The following is a 20,819-nucleotide window of genomic DNA, read 5'->3' as shown; positions in this document are numbered from 1 at the left end:
GGAGTTAATCTACTTTCTGTCTGTAGATTTGCTTGTTCTGGGCATTTCATATAAATGGAATCATATAATATAGGTCTTCGTGCCTGGCTTCTTTCACTTAACATGATGTTTTCAAAGTTTATCCATGTTTAGGGTATATTAGTACTTCGTGCCTTTTCTTATGGCCAAATGATATTCCATTGTATGTCTATATCCCATTTTGTGTATCAGTTGATGGACATTTGGGTTGCTTCCACTTTTGGGCTCTTAAGAATATTGCTGCTGTCAACCTTCACATATGTGTTTGCCTGTTTCTGAATTTTATATAGATGCAACTATCCAGCATCTACTTTTTTGTCTGATTTCTTTTATTTCGATATTATGCCGTGATAGTCATCTACTTCTTTGCATGTGTCACTGGTTCGTAAGTTCTCATCGTTCCATAATATCATATTCTGTGAATAGACCCCAATTTAAAGATCATTCTACTATTTGTGGACATTTAGATGCTTCCCAGTTTTTTTTTGTTTTTTTTTTTTTGCGGTACGCGGGCCTCTCACTGTTGTGGCCTCTCCCGTTGCGGAGCACAGGCTCCGGACGCGCAGGCTCAGCGGCCATGGCTCACGGGCCCAGCTGCTCCGCGGCATGTGGGATCTTCCCGGACTGGGGCACGAACCTGCGTCCCCTGCATCGGCAGGCGGATTCTCAACCACTGCGCCACCAGGGAAGCCCAGATGCTTCCCAATTTTTGTCGACTACACATAACGTTGCTCTTACCCTTAATTTCAACATGACTTGACTAACCCAATCTACAACTGATCACAGTCACTGGGGGAGACTCTGCAGACCAAGACACTATGTCCAGGAGTCCGTCCAGCTTAATAACTCACAGCTGATACTGGGACAGACCTTTGCATTTTCACCAATCACTTTCACGGGTCTTAACTCTCAACAGTCACGACCCACCCGAGTGGGCTTCACGGGGCCCTCGGCAGCATCCCCTACCTTCCCGAGCTGTGTACTCGTTGTCCTCTATGATCCGCGCCAGGCCGAAGTCAGCAATCTTGCACACCAGGGACGCAGACACCAAGATGTTGGCGGCTCGGAGGTCTCGGTGGATGTAGTTCCTCTGCTCGATGAAGGCCATGCCTTCTGCAATCTCCACCCAAAAGAGAGACACGCTTACCCTCGGATCTGGCCCAGCCCAAGATGGGTCTCATCCAAAAGCAGAAGAGAAATGTCCAAGTGTGAGAAGGCTGGAAAATACGTGCGCCAGCTCCCTCTTTTTTTGTGGGAGGGTCCTGGGCTCAGGTTGGCATTTCTCTGTCTACCCAGCCAGACTGGGGGGATCCTCAGGGCCTGGGCCAGTTTGGGGCTTCTCTAGAGCTCCAAGACCTCCCAAGAACGCTTTGAGGAAAAAGTGTTATTTCTCCAGGGACCTACACACACACAAACCAATATACTTCGACGGGCTTTCATCCTCAACCCCACTTCTGGGAACAACCTAGGCTCACATAACATTCTGCTGTATCTCTTATGCCTCCTTCACCCCGAAGCCTGGGTAGGGAAAATTCCTTTATTCATTCAACAAATATCTACTGAGTGTCTCATGGGTGCCAGACATATTGCTTGAACAGGTGGGGAGCCAGGCAAGGTCCCTGCAGGTGGTAATAAGTACCATAAAGAAAGGATGAAGCAGGTAATAGGACACGAAGTGTAGAGGGCTGTTTTGGATTAGATGGTCAGGGAAGGCTGCTTTGATGAGGTGAAACTTTAGGAAAGATCTGAGTGATGATAAAAATGTGTCAAATAAGAGCATCACCATGAGCAAAGGTCCGGAAGTAGGAGTGAGCTTGGGTATTCATAGAACAGGTGGCTGAGCAGAAGTTGCCAGAGGGGAAGTTGGGGGAGTTGAGGTTGTTAGGGAGGCTGCTGATTGGGAAGAACCTTGTAGGTTAGGAGAGGCAGTTGGGTTGTAGTCTAAGCATAAAGGGAAGAAAGAAGTCTTAGAGCAGGAGAGTGACATGGTCTGATATATATTTTAATGTCATCATGGCTGCTGAGTGCATAATGGACTGTGTGGAGGATTCTTTTTTTTGTTTTGAATTTTATTTTATTTATTTTTTATACAGAAGGTTCTTATTAGTTATCCATTTTATACATATTAATGTATATATGTCAATCCCAACCTTGTGTGGAGGATTCTTATTCACAATGGGACCTTGGAAGCCTGACAGAAAGATGTGGGATTTTTCCTTAGAGACGTTTTCCACTTACAAGGGTTTGTGCATTAACCCTCAGAAACAGGCTTATGACTAACCCTCAGAAACTCAGAAAATAGCATTTATAGTTCATAAACTGGCCTTCAATGTCCTTGAGGCAGGCATTATCACCATTTCTGTTGTACAGGGGAGGGACACATTTTCTAGATCACACCACCAGGGAGATTCTGATTCAAACCTGTCTGTGGATTTCCACTCCCCATACCCCAAGCTGCCTCTAGTTACTCAGAACCCCAGTGCTCTGGAGAACTGCAGCTGGGTGCAATCTGGTGAGATTATTTGGGGAGGTGGGACTTCTGACCAGACCAAACCGAGACACAAGCCTGTTCAAAGTCTGAGGCAAGTGGATGGTGCACTTGTGGAAAATGGCCAGCAGGGAGCACCTGTGGCCATTGGAACTGAGGTCTGAGGCTCCAGTCTTTCCAACAAAGACGTGAGACTTTCTGATTTTGTTTGTGGTAAGGCGGAGTCTTGACCAGGGGGTGTGGAAAATTTATAAGGAGTTCCTCGACCAAACAGTTAACAACAGCTGTAACATTAACGGCGGATGTTGTAGCTTATTCATTAATCATAAGATAATACTTAACAAACTTAAATAGCATTTACTCTCTGCTTTGGGGGAGGTACTATTGATATCAGCACTATTTTACAGGTGAGAAAACTGAATCCTAGAGAAATACTTAACTGGCCCAAGTGGAGACCAGGACTGGAAATCTGACAGCCCTGCTGTGGCAGCCCTGTGTCCATTACTCTACCTGAATGTTTGGCACAGAGCAGGCACTAATGCTGGTCGTTACCATTTTTCAGTACCCAGGGACAGACTCTCATGTTATGGATTTGCACATGAGCACATGAGCTCAGTGGGGCAGGTGGGACTAACCCCACTCAGGAGACAGCAGATGAGAATGCTTAGGTGACTCTGGGGTTGGACCAGCTCAATTTGAGCCCCATATCTCTGTGACCTCCAAGCAAACTATTTTAACCCTCTGTGCCTCACTTTTCTTCTCTGTAAAATGGGGACAATAGAACCTTCTTCCAAGGGGTCGTGTGAGGATTAATACTCTAAGTCTACATCAGGGCTTAGAACAGAGTCTGGCATATAATTATTCACTTCAACAGTGGCTATAATGGTCCCTGTTGAGGAAAGTGGCCCTCAGAAAGGTTAAGCAATTTGCTCAAAGCTACACAGGCAGAGCTGGGGTCAATAGCAAAACTCTACGTGATTTCTAAGCCCATGTGCATATAGTGGTTCTTCTCCAGGGTTTGTCAACTGAACAAATAGTGGATAGGTTGACTGGGTTCAGGGTTGGTCTACGAATTGGGGGTTAATGAGGTGGTGAGATTTCATGCCCACCAAGTGGGCTGCCATGATGTCAGGCGTTATTACTGGGTTTGCTTCTCAGAGTATCAGGGAATCACAGAACCAGCTGGAAGGGCCTGTAGGGATATCCCAGCTCAGGGCTCTTCAAACTGAACCCAATTGATACCTCAAGGTCATCTTGGGGTTGGAGGGAGAAAATAAAGGCCACCTGCTTCAATCAGAGCAGCTCTGTTTTGATCTATTTTAAAGTATTCAGCTGCTCTATAAGATTCATTTGACTAACCGAGTTATGGCTTAAAAAAAAAAAAAAGAAAAAGCTTTCAAACTTGAAAACCACAGAGATGGTCCAATTCCCTCACTTGACAAATAGAGAGACCAAGACCCAGAGTGGATCTCAGGCTCCACAGCCAGTTGGTGACAGGGCTGGGCAGCCTCCACTGACTGCGCCCACCTGCCTCTCTAGACTGGAAGTGAAGATCAGGCCACCAGGTTGACTCCTTCCCGTCCCTGGGCTCTGGGGGTACCTCTGCTCCTTGATGCACAAGGGCCTGGAACCTCTTTCCCTCCTGTGGTTTCTATTTTCCTGTCTGTGCCATGAGGAGAGTGGTTCTTGCCCCAGTCCGTGAACCTCCACCCGGCAAGGTTTCTGCCAGTTTGATGGTTATAATTTAGTAACAGGCCAGACTATTGTTTCCCCGGGGCAGCGCCCACTGAAGGGAAAATGCCAGGTCTTGATTTCCATAGGCCTCTGGCATTCCAGGCTCTGAAAGGTAAACTCTTTTATTATACCTCTGCCCACCCCCCCAGGATTTGCCTACTCAAGTGAACTCTGCCTCAGGCATCTCCAGAAGGCCCAGCCCTAGGCCCAGGCGCCCCCGTCTCCCTTAACACCTTCCAGGCTGCGAGCCACACCCCCTTCATTTTTGCCAGGCCCAGCCTCCAACTGACCAGGCTGAGCTCCTGTTTTGCCCTTTGGGCTTTGGCACAGGCTGCTTCTTCTGCCTAGAATACCCTTCCCTCTCCTCTTCATCTGCCTAACTTCTACTCATCCTTCAGGGCTCAGCCTAGAGACCGCTTCCTCTGAGAAGCCTTCTCAGATTGCTCCTGGACTGGGCTAAGTGCTCCGGCCGTGTACTCCCATAGCAGACTTTTCCTCCCCTGTTTTCCCACAGATAGGACAGAATGAGAGGCTAGAAGTAAAAAGCACTCAGGCTGGGGGTGAGAAGAGCTGTAGAAAGTGAAGGGAAGATGAGAAAGAAAATGGGGTTTAAGAAGCGTTTGTGTGATTTACAGACATTTTAAATTTTGCTGGATACTGCATTCTTTTGGCACTGAGCCAGGACCACTTGGGTCCTGGCTCTCTAAGAGATTCAGTTGTTTCGTAAGTGTAAACCCTGGGAGGACAGCAATACTTTCCATTTTGTTCACTGCTGTATCCCCTAAAAGTAACATAGTAATTTAGACAAGCTACTCCACCTCACTGGGCCTTAGTTTCCTCATCGGTACTTCACTTCATCTCTGTGCCTCAATTTCCTGTGCTGTAAAATGGAGTGACAATTACCTATCTGTGGCCGGACTATTACATCAGCGGCTTCCAGTGAACCATGCCTCCTGGGACTCATGGTGTAGTCCTTCCCACACTGACTGAGGGCTGGGCATGTGACTTGCTTTGGCCACGGGGACGTTAGTAAGCGTGATGCAAGCAGAGCTTGCTCATTTACGGCTTGGTCCCTTAGAAGATTCCCTCTTGGAACCTCGCTGCCAGGATGTAAAGGAGCTCTGCTTGGCCTATTGAGTGACGTGGGGCCACTGGAGAGAGACTTGGAGGATGAGCCACCGTCTCGGACATTCTAGCCCCAGGCAAGCTCTCAGAAGAATGCATCCACAAGAGGAACCTCGGTTTCACCACGTGGAGCAGAAAAACCACCCAGCCGACCCCAGTCAACTCCACAGAATCATGGGAAATAGTACGTTGCTGTTTCAGGCTACTAAGCTTTGGAGTGGTTGATCACAAAGGAATAGATAACAAAAATCTCACCCTAGAAGGTTGATGTGAGGACTACGTGAGTTAGTACATAGAAGGCACATAGAAAAAGCATACTTTAATCCTGAGCACTCAATAAATGTTAGCTATCATTACTGTTACTACTATAGTATGTGATCAATAAACATTTGTTGAAGAGATAATTGCCTTCCTGTCGCCCTCCCCAGACTTCCCCATTAGACTCGCACCTGGGCTGAGAAGTCGATGAGTCTTGGCAACGGCTGCTTACTGCCTTCTTCACTCTTCAGGAAGTCCAGCAGGCTGCCTGTGTCGGGGAGGGTGAAGCAACATTTACTACTCTCAGGACTTCAGCGTGTGCTTAAGATCTTTCCTAGTAATGGATCTAAATAAAAGTATTTACCGCTCCTAGTGTTTGAGAAACAGAATTGGGGCGTTTGGAAAACGACTTTGTGATTGCCAGACTGGTCCCTTGACTGAGACGGCTTTCTGAGCCTGGATGACTGGGGGCGTGGTTTTATAAGGCAGGCATAATTGTGTGTTTAGAAAATGATAAAAGCTTTGAGATGTTGAATCACTCTAAATGGAGGTCATGTGAGATGTTTCTGTATATAGAGAAATGGGCAGGGATTGAAAATGATTGGTAAATGGTGGTCTAAAAAAAGATCCCTGAGACTGTCCTGAATTGTGTGTAGGCAGGGTGGGGGCAGCCTGGAACGGATGCTTTGTCAACTCTTAAGGTTGACAAAGGTCTTAATGCTTTGACTCTCTTTTCTGGAGCATTGGTCCAGCTAGGGAAGGTGGCTGATGGTAGGGGGTGGGGGGGTGGTTTAGGGAGTCACTCCAGGCTCTAGGGCTCACAGTGAACCCCTAGAAGCCTCTCCTCTTATCACCCAGAGGGATTCTGGCCCCACCCGCTCTCCCAGGGGCCCATGTGCTCCCCTTCTCCTGGCATCCCCCTAACATGATTTCACCCCCTCAAACAGGAGGGTGGGGTAGGTGGATATGAGGATGATCAGTGAGCTCGTGTCAGAAGAGCTCCTGGTCAGACTGGGGAAATCTTGAAGGCAAGAACCGTGACAGGGTCACCGTTGACTCTGCAATTGACCCGGAGGAGCCACAGCCTGCATCCCCAGCTCCCAGCATGTGGCACCTTTGGCCATGAACTCTGTGATGATGTAGATGGGCTCCTCTGTGACCACGGCATGCAGCTTCACCAGCTTGTCGTGCTGCAGAGTTTTCATCAGGTTGGCTTCTGCCAGGAACGCGTCCACAGACATGCTCCCGGGCTTCATCGTCTTCACGGCCACCTTGGTGTGCTTGTTGTAGGTGGCTGGAGTGGAACAAGGAGCAGGAAAGGTGGTCAGGACCCACTGCCCACAGTTCTGGAAGACCCGGGTGCAGACCTGCCTCCTCCAGGACGCCTTCCCTGCCCATCTCAGCCCTTAGAGAGAGAAGGGGAGACATGGGCTTTGGCCTTAGACAGATGTGGGTTGAAGGGCCGGTTTACCACTTCCTAGCTGTGTGCCCTTGGGCAAGTCACTCAACCTCTTTGAACTGTGGTTTCCTCATCTGCAAAGGCTCTTTCAGGGATTAAAGAATAACCTTAAAACATCACTCAGATTATGTCACTCACTCACACACCTACCTTTGTTTTGTCAGACATTCATACACATACTATCTTTGCTTAAAATGGTTTATTTAATCTTAACACTGCTCTCAAAATAAATACCAGTTTCATCATGGTCCATAAGGCCCTGCATGATCTGGCCTTGCCCACCTCGCCTCATCATCCACCAACACCTCCTTACCTTTTGTGCACCAATCAGCCTGCGTATCCTTCAGTCCCCCAAGCAGCCAACTCCCCTTCCCACCACAGGGACTTTGCACATGCTGTTCCCTCACCTCACCCTACTCCTTCCCTGCTTCATCTTGTTGATCTTGTAAATCTCGTTGTTGCTTGTGTTTCCACGTGTGCCTTGGCTGCCAGGAAGCTCTAATCCAGAGTTGAGGTCTTCCTGTAGTAAGAGTCTAAGGCCTCATATAATATTTTTTGTTTTCCAACCTCATCAGCCCAATCTGTCTTACCTTCCTCTCCATATTCTCTCTGCCACATTCTCTTATTCAGTGCCTGGCACATAGTAGGCTCTCAATAAATATAGTTAACATAGGTGGATTTTAATCTTATTTTTTTCTGGCTGAATTGTTTGCATATCTGTAAGTTGTCTTCACTCCCATTTGGAATGTGGTGGAGTATAAACACAATGGGGGGCGCCAGGCACTGGGCCAGGCATCGTGTCTAACCCACAGTCCTGCAAAGCAGGCTTTGCTATTCTTAGGTTATTAGAGGCAGGACAGCAGGGGTGGAATATGACTTTTTGGTGCTCCACAATGCCCTAGCATGGCGCTGGGCACACGGCCGGTGCTCAGAACAGCTTGTTCGTCGGCTGCCAACACTGAACTCACCTGGAAATCTCCAGTAATACTTACCCTTTCTTTCTTTTTTTTTTTTTTGCCATGCTGCATGGCATGTGGGATCTTAGTTCCCTAACCGGGGATCGAAACCCGTACCCCCTGCATTGGAAGCACAGAGTCTTAACCACTGGACCACCAGGGAAGTCCTATATTCTTTCCCATTCTTAATTTTCATCATCCTAAGAGATGTTCAGGTTATGTCAACACCCTACTAAGAGACTGTCCCAGCTCCATATGAGGGAGCAGATTCCTCATCTAGGACTCCTACTTCCCAGAAGAAAGTGTTTGACCCCAACAGGCCTGGCCTCAAAGGCAAATCAGTGTTTGCATGGCAGGACAATTTGGTTTGCTATCAGAGAGGACCTGAAGAATTGCTCCTTTATGGTTATTATTCAAATCTCCCCTCTGCCCTGGGTGGCATTCCCACTTTGCCTCAGGCTGTTCCTGAAAGCAAGGACCTCCCTCTCCCCTCCTTCCCCTCCCCACTCTGGCCCTGGGTCCTTACCCATCCAGACTTCCCCAAACTGCCCAGCTCCAAGTTTCTTCTCCAGCCTGAGGGACTCCCGGGGGATCTCCCAGGCATCTTTCTCCCAAGGCTTCTGGGGTTTGGAGGACATGCAGGGCACTGTCAGCTTCTGGCAGAGTCCGTCGCTCCCCTCTGGAATAGAATCCCTGATCAGCTGAGGGCAGCCAGCTCCAGGCCAGCCACAGGCTTCCCCTTGGGGGCTGCCCCACCTGGTCCACTGTATCTGGCCCGTGTTCCAAAGGGTCGCCCTATCAGGGACATCCCCAAGAGAACAGAGCATGACGAGATGTCACCTCTGTCCTCCTGCTCAAAAGGCCTTCAGGAGACTCCGAAGCAACTATTTGTCTGGGGAGGAAGCATCATCAGGCCTCAGAGGCTGCAGTGCACACTTGACCAGGATTCCTGGGAGACAGGCCCACCCACTTGGGCCCCCGGTTGGAAGGCAGCCACAGTAGGACTTACTCTTTTTTGTTTGTTTGGCTGTGTCCCACAGCATGTGGGATCTTAGTTTCCTGATCAGGGATTGAACCTGCACCCCGTGTATTAAAAGGGCGGAGTCTTAACCACTGGATCGCCAGGGAACCCCCAGGACTCACTCTTGTAGTGGGCCACCAGCTCCTGCAGGCTGCCGAAGGTGCTCCGGGGGGAGATGTAGAAGCCCCCATTGTCCAGCGTCCGGATCTTATAATGTTTCACTGTGTCCCCGTGCTGGGGGTCGTAGTCTCGCACGGACAAAGAGTAGCTCCCTGCGTGGGCCAGAGAGAAACCCCTCAGGAGTGGACTCTCGGAGGCCTGCCACCTTGTGTCAGCAACCTGACACTCTGTAAGGCCACTACTGGCACCGTCCTGGCACCTGCTCAGTGGAGTACAGGGTAGGAGTGGGCTGTGGAGTCAGGCTTCCTGGGTGCTTCTCAGGCTGCTCCATGTCCAGCTGTGAGACCTTGGACAAGTGACCGCGTCACTTCTCTGGGCCTCAGTTTTCTCATCTGTAAAATGGGATTGGTCATACCTCCTCACCCCCATCCCATTGCCTGATGGTTAAAAGAAGTAATGCTTGTACTCAGGATGTAAACACTCATTAAATGTTGGCTGTCATCATCTTCATTATTATCTCTTTTTCTTCCTATCATCTATCTATCTATCTATCTATCAATCACAAAAGCCAAGATACCACACCAGTTTGGTAGAAATGCTATTTAGAAACAAACAAGCAAAAAGATAAAACAAACACAAAAATATCCAGTTCAATTATTACAGTATAAACATTGAAATGTAAGTGTAAACATTAAATGCTGTGGCAGGCTGAGTAACAGCTCCCAAGATGTCCGCGTTCTAATCCCTGACACCTGTGATTACCTTACATGGTAAAAGGGGTTTTACAGATGTGATTCAGTTAAGGATCTGGAGATAGGGAAATCATCCTGGATTATCCAGGTAGGCCCAGTGTAATCACAAGGGTCTTTATAAGAGGAAGTAAGAAGGTCAAAGTAGGATATATGAAGATGGAAAGTTGAGGTTGGAGAGATGTGAGAAAGGGGCTATGAGGCAAGGGATGCTGGTGACCTCTAGAAGCTGAAAAAGGCAAAGAAACAGATTCTTTTGTGAAGCCTCCAGAAGGGACCAGTCCTGCGGACACTTTAACTTGAGCCCAGTGAGACTGATTTCAGAATTCTGAGCCCCAGAACTGTAACATCATAAATTTATCTCGCTTTAAGCCACTAAGCTTGTGGTAATTTGTTACAACAGCAATAGGAACCTAATACACATGGCATCACATAGACCAGAAACACACACGTCTTTCAGTCCACGGCCATGGTTCTGCCATTTGTGAGCTGAGTGTCCTTGGGCAAGTTATCAGCCTCTCTGTCTCTCAGTTTTCTCTACCACAGTAGCACCATGTCTTAGGATTTGGGGGAGGTTTAAACTGTTGCATGAATAACAGTTGATCATACATGCTAGCCACTAAGAACCTTGTCTGAATAAAAAATGAATGAAAGAAAAAATGAATGAATAGGAATAATATTCATTATAATGAATTATAGTTATATGTATTATGATAAATGATATTATTCACTATAGTGAATGAATAACCCCACAAGGTAGAGGTTCTTCATCACCACAATTTTATAGATGAGGAGACTGAGGTCCAGGGAGGTGAAGTAACTCACCCACAGTCACACAGCTTGTAAGTAGCAGAGCTGGGAGTCAAACCCAGGCAGCAGGCTCTGGGACCCCCACTCTTAGCCGCTCTGCCCAGTCAAGGTGAGGCTGGTTTGGCCGATGCTGGGTGGGGAGAAGCAGAATCCAAGAAGAGGCAGGATAGGATTTGGGGCACTTGTGCTGCAAGTTTTATTAACTCGGCGAACCCGCCTATGCCCCCACCTCTGAGGGCTGTGACAGTGGCCCAAGCTCACCTTCCTGCCCCGTAGGTCTGCCCCTGTGTGCAGGATGGCCCAGCGGGAGAAGAGAAGCCGAGGGCTGTGTACGGCTTTACCTTTTTGTCCATTTCTTTTCCTCTGGGGGCTGAAAAGGGGCTTGTTGGGTGGGAGGAAATAAAGCCTAAATATTCACTGACCCAAAACACTGATTTTGAGTGGTGTTCTAGCCACATTCAGGCTTCCCCAGTTCAGATACCTAGGGAGTGAGTAGAAGGTCACACAGATGCCTTCGAGTGTTGGCCCCAAAACTGCCCAGGGTACTGTGAGGTCGCACTTCACGCAATTTACTGATTTCTTTGAACCAGGCAGTCTTGAGACTAAACACCGTAGTAAAGGTCCACTCTGTGTGTGAAATCCGAAATCACGAGACTCCTACTTACATTCATTCCTTTGGGAAAACTGGCCTCAGTTGATGTCAGTTTGAGTTACGCACTGTTTTGGGGCACTGCTCTTGCCTCCTGTGCGATGACCCGGCACAAAGCCACCCTCACAGCACAGAAATTTCAGGAAGCAGCCCTCCAACATCAAAACTTCCAAATACCTCTAAGGAGCTATTTTAAGCAGGGTCCTAGCGAAGGCCCTCCTTTGGGAGGAGGCCACCCATTTTCGTATGGAGAGAGGGAAGAGTCAGGTCTAGGGACAAGATATATTTTGATGGATATTTAAAAGAATACAAGCAGGATGTTGTTTTTAGGGGCGGTCACTGCCTCCTACTTCCATTGGCCTAAGCCGGCAGCTCTGGGGGCTGAGAAGGCCCAAACTAGGCTTGAGCAAAGGGCCGGAGGAAGCTTGGAAGCCGCGGTGGGCTGGTGAGTTGTTCAGGCCCCCATCCCCCGGGGCATTCCCCGTGGGGTAGGGGTGGGTGGGCAGGGACACAGGGCTGGGAGGGCCCGCATCACCTTTGGTGGTCTCGCTGTCCCGCATCATGAAGGAGCCCAGCACATTGCCAGGGGCCAGGAGTTGGCGCTCTGCATCCTTCCGGCTGATGCCCTTGAAGAACCACCTGGAGGGGAGGGGGGTGCAGCGTGTGAACCCGTGGCGGACAGTCCTGGCGGGCTCTCAGTGCTCTTGCCCGGCACCAGGATTCTGAGGGCCAGGCTTCCTGCGGGATCAATTTTACTCAGATTCTTTTGGGGAAAACAACCATTCTTTTAATATTTTAACATTAAAACAGACATTTTACCAAACTGGTGAATCCAGTTTGCTGAGGCTGAAACTTATGCAATTTGGGGAGCTTTCTTCAAGAAAAGTAACACAGCGTTACAAATACAAAATGCTCGTGGTCGTTCCAGCACCACCCAACGGGAGGGATAAGGTGATGAACAGAAAGATTGGGTGGAAAAATACAGCGGTCTTAACCAACTGCGGTCAAAAATCTTACTTCTCCAAATTTCACAAGAACATTTGACCATCTTTTCAGGGTCTTGGAGGCCCACGTGAGTGAGGGCTGAGCTCTGTTACTGCCACAGTTCATCCTCCTCTGTGGATACAGAGTGAATATAAAGTCGGCATGCGTTTCTAAGATAAAAGGTGAGATTTCAAATGATTTTCTACTTGGGACCATATCCTTGGACCTTTTCTTCATACTCCCTGGATGTTTGGGATCTTGGGTGGAAAAATTCAAGCAGCAGCAAACAAACCCGTTCCCTGAGGAGTAGTTCATGGGCTGTGATGGAAAAACCTCAGACCAGAGGTCAGCTGGCCTTGACCCTGCCACAAATCTGCTGTGTGATTTTGATCACGTCGTTTTCCCTCTCTGGACTCCTGTTTCCTCTGCTATCAACTGGGGAGACAGACAGCTGACATTCCTCAAGTTCTTGTTACCCACCCAACAACTCTGTGGAATCATTGCCTTTATTATCCCCACTTTATAGATGAGGAAACTGAGGAACAGAGAAAGCAAGTAACTTGCCTGGCGTCATAGAGCTAGGAAGTGGTGGGGGCAGGATTCAAAGCCAGGCAGTCTAACTCCAGAGCCCAAGGTCTTAGTCACCATTCTACACCCCCCACTTGCCTTCTTTGCTCTCATTTGATAAAGTAATTCATGCCATGGTAAAATGTTCAAGCAATGTTAAAGGGTACAGAGTAAGAGATATCTCCCTGGCAATTCCATCCCTAGGAACTTATCCCGCTATCTCCCTGGCAATTCCATCCCTAGGAAGTTATCCCACCGATCTTGCACAGGAGGAAGTGACATATACGCAAGGAGATTCACCGCAGCACAAGACTGGAAGCAGCTTAAGTGACCGCTGGCAGGGGATGGTGGGGCATCTACGTGACAGACACTGCAGCTGTGAAAAGGAGGATACTGTAGGTGCTGCACGGAAGAGCTGAACAAAAGGAGTAGAACAGTGTGCGTTCAATCTGCCACTTGTGTAAAATGGAGGGAGATATATGTATTTTCTTAATCAAGTATAAAGCATTTGGGAGGACGTACAAGAAACTGGTTGCTTCTGGAAGGGAAGTAGCTGGGTGGGGATAGGGTGGGAGGAACACTTTTCACTCTTTATCCTAGGTCCTTCTGCACCATTTGCATTTTGAAACATTTGAAAATATTGCCTATTTCAAGGCAGATGAGGAAATAAGATCTCATCCCACGCTGATTCCAGTGCCCCAGCTGCCCTCCCCAGAAGCAGCCTCTGTGAGCAGTTTCTTGATGCAGACACAAGAACCCAGGAGTGTAAGACTCACATAGGTATTTAGGTCAGTGGTTCTCAAGGTGCGGGAGGCAGACAGCGAACCCGTGAACAACCAAGGAAACACGATCATTTTTGCTAGTGAGAAGTGTCTAGAAGGAAGTAAAATGGGTTTCCATGAGAGAGAGAGAATCTCAGAGGGGACCTGATTGAGACCGGGAAGGCCTCTCTGAGACTGGAAAGATGAGAAGGAGCCAGCCAGGCAAAGAGCCCTAGGAAGAGCGTGCCAGGCAGGGGAGACAGTGAGTGCAAAGGCCCTGAGGCAGGAGCAAGGCTGGCTCTGTTCATGCTTCCTTCTGGAGGGCGGGGAAATAGAATACTCACTCTTCTGTCTCCAGAGAGTTGACTCGGGCAACGTAGTTGCTTGGGATGTAGCCCTCTTTCCGGGTAGCCAGGGATCGTGCTCTCCACCACTCCCCAGATCTGAGGGACAGGAGGAAGCAAAGGGGTCAGAGGGCAGGAGGACCACTCCTCGTCCTCTTGGGCCCCCCAGCGTTGGCCTGGAATACCCCCAACACCAGGAAGCCGGTAGGGTGAAGGGCAGGGCCACTACTGTCTCCGCTCCCAGCCTTCACCCCGTTAAGGTAAATACCTTTACAACAATCCCCACTGTGCCTCTGAAGGTCCGCCCAGGGCTAGAATCAAGCCCTGTACCTGCATTCAGAGTCCTAGGTTTGTGGCCTCACTCTTATTCCCTGGACTTGTGGCCTTGGCCTTATTAGCCATATGTAAGGTGGGGCCCTATGCCCATGGCAGACTCACAGTGGCTCGTTGGGGCTGAGAGCCAGAAGGAGTGGGCTCAGGAGTCTGACCAAGCATAACCACTCCCATCCTTGGGCCCCAGGACATACTAGACACTACATCCACTGATGGTGAAGATGGTAGGAGAGTGGAGGTAGCAAGCTCAGAGATCCATGGATTTCTGAATGCAAAGTCACCTCAGCAGGGTCTGGTCCATAGGTAAGGCTGCAGCTTAATCATAGGAGTCCAAGAAAGGCTTCCCTGAGAAAGCACTTTCTACTGTCCATCCTTGCCTGGATGAGCCATTAGCAAGTATGCAAGCCCCTTTACTGTGGCTGTAAGCCAGGTTAACAGCAAACTCTTCTTCCTTTATTACGATCAGGTTCTCATCAGTCATTTACACCCTAGTGTAATATAGTTTATCAGGTCCTTTACTGAAGCACAAGAGAGCAAAACTGAGTATTGGAGATAGGTATGTCTTAGAGGGGAGTGGAATGGGGACTCACTCTTCCAGGACTACCATCTCGTCCCCCTTCTGGAAACTGAGGTCTTCATGGTGAATGGCCTCGTAATCATACAAGGCAACCACAATGATCTCCTCAGAACCTGCTGGGAAGAGAGACATGTGGGATGGTGAGGCTTTATCTGAGCACACCCACAGTCCTGGGTGTTTCCCACCCCAACACCTGGCACCCAGCCCTGGACCCCTTGATGTGTCTGTCTTGTGATATAAGTAAGCATCTTGCCATGCCAGCTGTGATTCTTGAGTTTAAAGCTAACGGAGTTTTGTTCATGTTATGAAACAACATTATAGAAAAACAATAGCTTGTACTAAGTACTTTGGGGGAAATTTATGGGATTTTCAAGAGTGGTTTTGACTGTTTGGGATTTTTGCCTCAAGCTCTGACTGAGAACCTAACCTAATCCGCTACATAACATGACTCCAGTACACGTGCTTGCCAGCTACTTACCCTCTGTGGACCCTGGTGGGTTGCCGTTGCTACTGTCAGGCCACTGTGGGGAAGAAATGGGAGAAGGGGATGAATCCAATAGTGTGTGTGTAGCCACGGAAGGTCTGTGTCAAAAAGGATATCCCAGCCCCGTGAGTCATGGGAGGAGGCCCAGAGAGGGCTGGGAAGTACCCAAGGTAACACAGCACATTAGGGGCACAGGCAGCACAAGGATGCAGGTCTCTTGGGTTGTAGGCTCTGCTTTCAGCCTTGGACATACTGGGGGACGTACTTGTGCCTTCCCCTCAACATACAGTGAGGGGCTTGGTCCAGATCAGTGTTTTCCAAGCTATGTTTGAAGAAACCCTGGGTCTACCAACGTGGCCCATGAATAAAGGCTCCACTATGTATGTGAAACAACATAAGTGTCTGTCCAAAGGGGAATTGGTTCCTACACTGTGGTGCTCTAAGCAGCCCTTTTAAAAGGGAGGCCGCTTCCTTCCTGACACAATGAGACCTCAAAGATATATTGTTGAGTAAACAAAGCTAGTTCAGAATGGTAAATATGATACATTGGTATAAAACACATACTCAAACATCCTAAACACTTTCTGTGGACACATGCTGTACACATGTGAGTGTAAATTCATGGAAAAAGGTTTGCAAGGTTCCATGCCAAACTGACAACAGCTGATACCTCTGAGGTAGGGTGTGGGGCATTGGTCAGCAGAGACTGTAGCTTTCACTGAAATCTGTGATTTTTATTTTCAAGGAGAATGAATTTGTGTGTTACACACGTAAGTAAACATTAATTTAAAGAAATAGGTTTGGGAAACACTAAGAAGTATATCCTTTTTGGGGAGAGTCACAAAGCCCATTACAAAGATTTATAAAGGCTCTGAGTCCTACAGGGAAGGAGTGTTTGGCCCAGTGTTTTGCAAACTGATATGACCTGGGAACCCTTTCTCAGTTACTAACTTACTGCTGAACCAGTGCTCTGAATGAGGGGAACAGTGAATGGCTGATAATAGCGTCCCTTAAACCCGATGCTCAGAGAGAACAGCCAGAAACTGGTGGGAGAAAATCCTCTGCTTCCCACTGCTGACAAGGCAGAAGGCCTCAGAGAACCTGAGAACCTGGAGCCCTGGCCACAGAAAGGGCCCCGGGACATGCAGGCCAGGTGAGAAGCAGACCTGGGAGCGACTTAGGGTTTAGGATGTCAGCTCAGGATCTCGTGTAACCTCAGGCTGTATTAGTAGATGTCAAGTGTCAGAAGGAGGGAGGTGAATATTCCAGTCTTCTCCCATTTCCATGTGTTTGGGGCAGGACTAAGGGGCAGGTGTGTGATCCAGGAGTAAGGGTTATGGGGTAATATGCCTGCCTTCAATACAAGGAAGAACCTTCTAAGGGGCACCAGAAAAGAGTGCACCCCTGCCTCTGCAGGCAGCGAGCAGAGGCTGTCCTTCCTGGACAGCCTCAGGTAAGGGGATGGACGAAAGGATCCTATAGGAGAGAGAACCTAGCCTTGAGTTTAGGAAGACCCAGCTCTGCTGCTTCCCAGCGGTATGAGCCCAGGGGAGCCATTTAACCTCTTTGAGCCTCAGTCAGCCTGGCTGTAAAGTAAAGTAACTCCAGCCTCAGTTTTTGGTGAGGATTAATGAACAGAAATACCTCACTCCAGTGCCCGGAACATAGTAGGTTTTCAAAGAACAGTAATGGTTATTACAACTGTTATTGCTGCTCTTAGTACTGTTGTCCCTTTACTAGTACGATTATTGTAATCACTACTATTGCTACTGCTACGGATCTTCTGACTATCACAACTACCATTACTAGTGGGGCTACTTCTATGGCAACTACTGCTCCCAGGACCCCCACTATTGCCACCACGACTACTGTTCCTGTCACTAGCATTTGGCTCTGTTACTCTTGTTCCTACCCCTGGGACATTGGAACCTGCACTGCCCAAGTTCAATCCTTACAACCAGGTGGTCTTCAGCAAGTTATTTAATCTCTCTGTGTCTCATCTGTAAAATGGGTATAATATAAATTGTGACCTACAAGAGCACTGTTGTGAGGATTAAAGGTGTTAGTAACAGTAATGCACTTAAGGTAGGGCTTGGTTCATCGTAAGCTCTGTAGAAGTGTAAGAGAAGTAAGCAAATAACCTCTGCTAGTATTACCACTTCTCTCATTTACTCTTTCTGCTTTTGTTCCTACTGCTATTGCTGTTGTATTCCCACTAGTATTGTTGTTTCTGTTATTGCTACCATTGTTATTACAGTTACTGCCATGATGCTGATACTGTCATCATTCCTGTCATTACTTCAACTGCTGTTGTCACTAACCTGCTCACTCATGACTCTCAGTACTGCTTATGGTACTTCCTAGGTGTGAGGCCGGCCATGCCCCCTGGGACCTGGTCACCCAGGCTGATGGGCCAAGGCCTGGGCAGTGGGACAAGGGGCAGTGACATCCCCGTCCTGGGTGCTTGGTGCAGGTGTATCCTGGGGAGTCAGGGAGCTGCTGGCGACCTGTAAGCTCCATTTCACCCCAGGCTCACCCTGCTCGCCCTTGGGAAAACAGGAAGCGGTGAGGGCAGGTTGGGGCAGCCCCCGGGCTGCCGTCGGTCTCCCCTTTCTTCCCCAACTCACCCGCTTGCCCAAGGACGTGGGATCCGGCACATACAAAGCGCTGTGTGGGCTGGTGTTGGGCTCCGTTTTTGAGACCTTGCCTCCATCCCGGAGGAACTTGGACTTCACACACCCCATCCTGTGGTAGAGAGAAGGGAGATGAGCCCCGCTTGCTCTGAGCCCCACACGGGGGAGTCTTTGATGCTGGGCTCTAGACCCCGTGTTCCCAGGCTGGCACCCTGTCACCTTCCCTGTCTCCCCTCCCCCTCTCTGCCCCCCTCACCCCACCCTGGCCACGTGGAGCTCACTCTGCCCTTGTCATCTCTGGGCTTCCCCACACCACGTCTGGCCCGCACCCACACAGAGCTGACAAGCTGTTGTAGTCATGCTACCAAGGACCCCTGCGATGGGGAGTTTATTCAGAGAATAAATCGTGATGATCATTGAAATTCAACAGGCGGAGCCTCAGACCAGAGTGGGGGGAGGGGGTGTGGGAGCTGCCAGCTCTGGGGTCAGAAAGCCTGAGCTGACGCTTGACCCCTCCCTCCCCAGCTAGCAGCTCACTTACCATGCCCCCTGCTCCCCAGTCTCAGTTCCTCATCAGCAAAGTGGGGATAATAATACGACCTACTTGCCGGGCGTTGGGAGGACGAGAAAGCACGTGGGTGGGGAAATACTCAACACAGAGTCAGGCTCAGAGCAAATGGTGAAGTAAAACTATACTCTCATTATATAACGTCAACATTTTATATAAACTGATAAGGATCAGGTCACATAATGTGGCTCAAACAATCAAGGTCATCATATTCCTCACATCATTTTCTAGTTGCCTTCTAACAGCTTCCTTCCTTCTTCCCTCCCTCCCCCCCACCCCTTTTTCTTTTTTTCTTCCTTCCCTTCTTTCTCTCATGGATTTATTTGGTCATTCAACCATTCATTTACTCAGCAAACATTTACTGAGCACTCTTCTAAACCATGATTAAGACAAGCAAGTTCATGCCCTTACGGAGCTCACTCTGGAGGTGGATGGGAGACACAGACGATAAACAGGTAACAAATAAATAACAAGATAAATTCAGTTAGTGAAAAGTGTGAGGATGATAAAAGAGGATGTGATCAGGAACAACTATGTGGAGCCCCTTTACACAGGGCGGTTGGGGAAGGCCTCTCTCAGGAGGTGATATTGGACCTGGGGCCTGACTGACACAAAGGAGCCAGTTATGTAACACTCTGAGGGAACAGTGTTCCAGGCAGAGGGAACAGCAAGTGCAAAGGAATGTGATTGAAGAGAATCAGGCACTGAAAGGAGGCCAGTGTGACTGGAGACCGCAGGCAGCAGAGAGAGGATAGCATGTGACAAGGATGCCCCATGTTGTGAGGAGTTTGGATTTGATTCTAAGGATGATGGGAAACCATGGAAAGTTTCAAGCAGAAGGATGACAGGGTTCAGTGTGTACTTTAAATAATCCCACTGGCTGCTCGGTGGAGTGTGGACTTTAGTGAGCAGGGCAGGGAGCCCTGTCCACTGCAGGAGTCCAGGCTTGAGATGATGGTGGCCTGGCCCGGGGTGGTGGCTACTGAGGAGGGCGTAAGAAGTGGACAGATTCGGGGGACATTTTGGAGGTAGAGCTGACAGACTTTGCTGGTGGATTAATCAAATTTAAAGACACTTAAAGAAAACACTTTTACCTGATCAGAGTCAAAACTTAATTGTTAAAGTGGCAGAAACTTTTTCTTTCTTTTCTCAAAATGTGCACATGTATTTGCTGAGAAGATAGGCTGTGAGCCGCCACATAAGGAAGTAACTGTCTTCCTCATCTCTACACAGTCACAATTTTCTTCTAAAGCAGTTAGAACTCAGTTATACTTATCTTGTTAAAATAAACATGTGTTTGTGGCTTAAGAAATAACCCCGAATTCCTAGGTTAACGAGAGTTATTTTTTTAAGATTCTTTTTATTTACAAGGATGTTTTCTGTCTGTCCTGGTGGGAACTGGGAACAGTTTACCACATCAAGACTTGAGCGGTTTTTGCTTCATTCGCCTTTTGCGAATAAAGTAAGGAACTAATCCAGACTCCTGGAGCGCTAGATCATTATTTTGAAAAATGATTGCAATGAATCAGTGCTTTATAATGTACTTGTATGCATCGAAAACAAAAACCAATACCTCTCTGACTTGTGATAAATATGGTTTACACTTGTGGGAAATAAAACAGCATATTGTGTGGTTTTGTATGACAAAATTATATTATGTTTCATATATTTTGATTAACTTAAGGGTGTTCTGGGAAGAGCATAGCTATGTGAAGTACAGCCGCTCCCTCCACCTCTCTGAGTACCTATTGGGTATGCCTTACGTCATCAAGTTACATATTCAGCATGGCCACAGGGTCTTGAGGGATGGGTCTCCCCAGGCATGAACATGCATGATCCATGGATGGTGGGGTTCTACCTCCCGGGGTGGCTGCAATCACAGATGAGTTGAGGAGTGTAAAGGTGTCTGCCACACAATAAGTGCGACAGAAATGTTAACCTTAACCATTTCCATTCCCTAGCAGATGTGGCACTGCCCTGGAGCATAAAGCAAGCACCGTTTGCAAGTCCTTTGGCCTACAAGTGTAGAGATACCACAGTACTCTAGAAGTTAACTTTTTAAAATAGGGAATTCCCGTTAGTTCAATTTTTGCACAATAAAGTTTTTTTTTTTTTAAAGTGACGTCCTAGCAGGAGTCAAATTTGCATAAAATGTGATTTCCCGCTAAGTCAAGAGAACCA

General features: G+C 48.3%; 1 protein-coding gene across 4 annotated transcripts in view; it reads right to left on the bottom strand.

The window, feature by feature from the left end:
• The window catches only part of HCK (HCK proto-oncogene, Src family tyrosine kinase), a 38,980-nt gene that overhangs the window by 6,153 nt on the left and 12,008 nt on the right, over nt 1-20,819 (bottom strand). For 2 of the 4 annotated variants that reach the window (XM_067707798.1, XM_067707800.1), the window contains exons 2-11: nt 18,065-18,182; nt 15,432-15,474; nt 14,967-15,069; nt 14,044-14,142; nt 11,923-12,026; nt 9,182-9,331; nt 8,565-8,717; nt 6,738-6,917; nt 5,815-5,891; nt 985-1,138 (exon numbers count right to left, since the gene is read on the bottom strand). In XM_067707798.1, the coding sequence (XP_067563899.1) occupies nt 985-1,138; nt 5,815-5,891; nt 6,738-6,917; nt 8,565-8,717; nt 9,182-9,331; nt 11,923-12,026; nt 14,044-14,142; nt 14,967-15,069; nt 15,432-15,474; nt 18,065-18,181 (1,180 nt within the window). In that variant the 5' untranslated portion in view covers nt 18,182. The remainder of the gene's footprint in view (nt 1-984; nt 1,139-5,814; nt 5,892-6,737; nt 6,918-8,564; nt 8,718-9,181; nt 9,332-11,922; nt 12,027-14,043; nt 14,143-14,966; nt 15,070-15,431; nt 15,475-18,064; nt 18,183-20,819) is intronic. The other 2 variants (XM_067707799.1, XM_067707797.1) reach the window with 2 other exon arrangements.

This window comes from Pseudorca crassidens, chromosome 15, assembly GCF_039906515.1.
Source record: "Pseudorca crassidens isolate mPseCra1 chromosome 15, mPseCra1.hap1, whole genome shotgun sequence".
NCBI lineage: Eukaryota > Metazoa > Chordata > Mammalia > Artiodactyla > Delphinidae > Pseudorca > Pseudorca crassidens.
The sequence above is the reverse complement of the archived record's forward strand: the minus strand, read 5'-3'. Positions and strand labels throughout refer to the sequence as shown.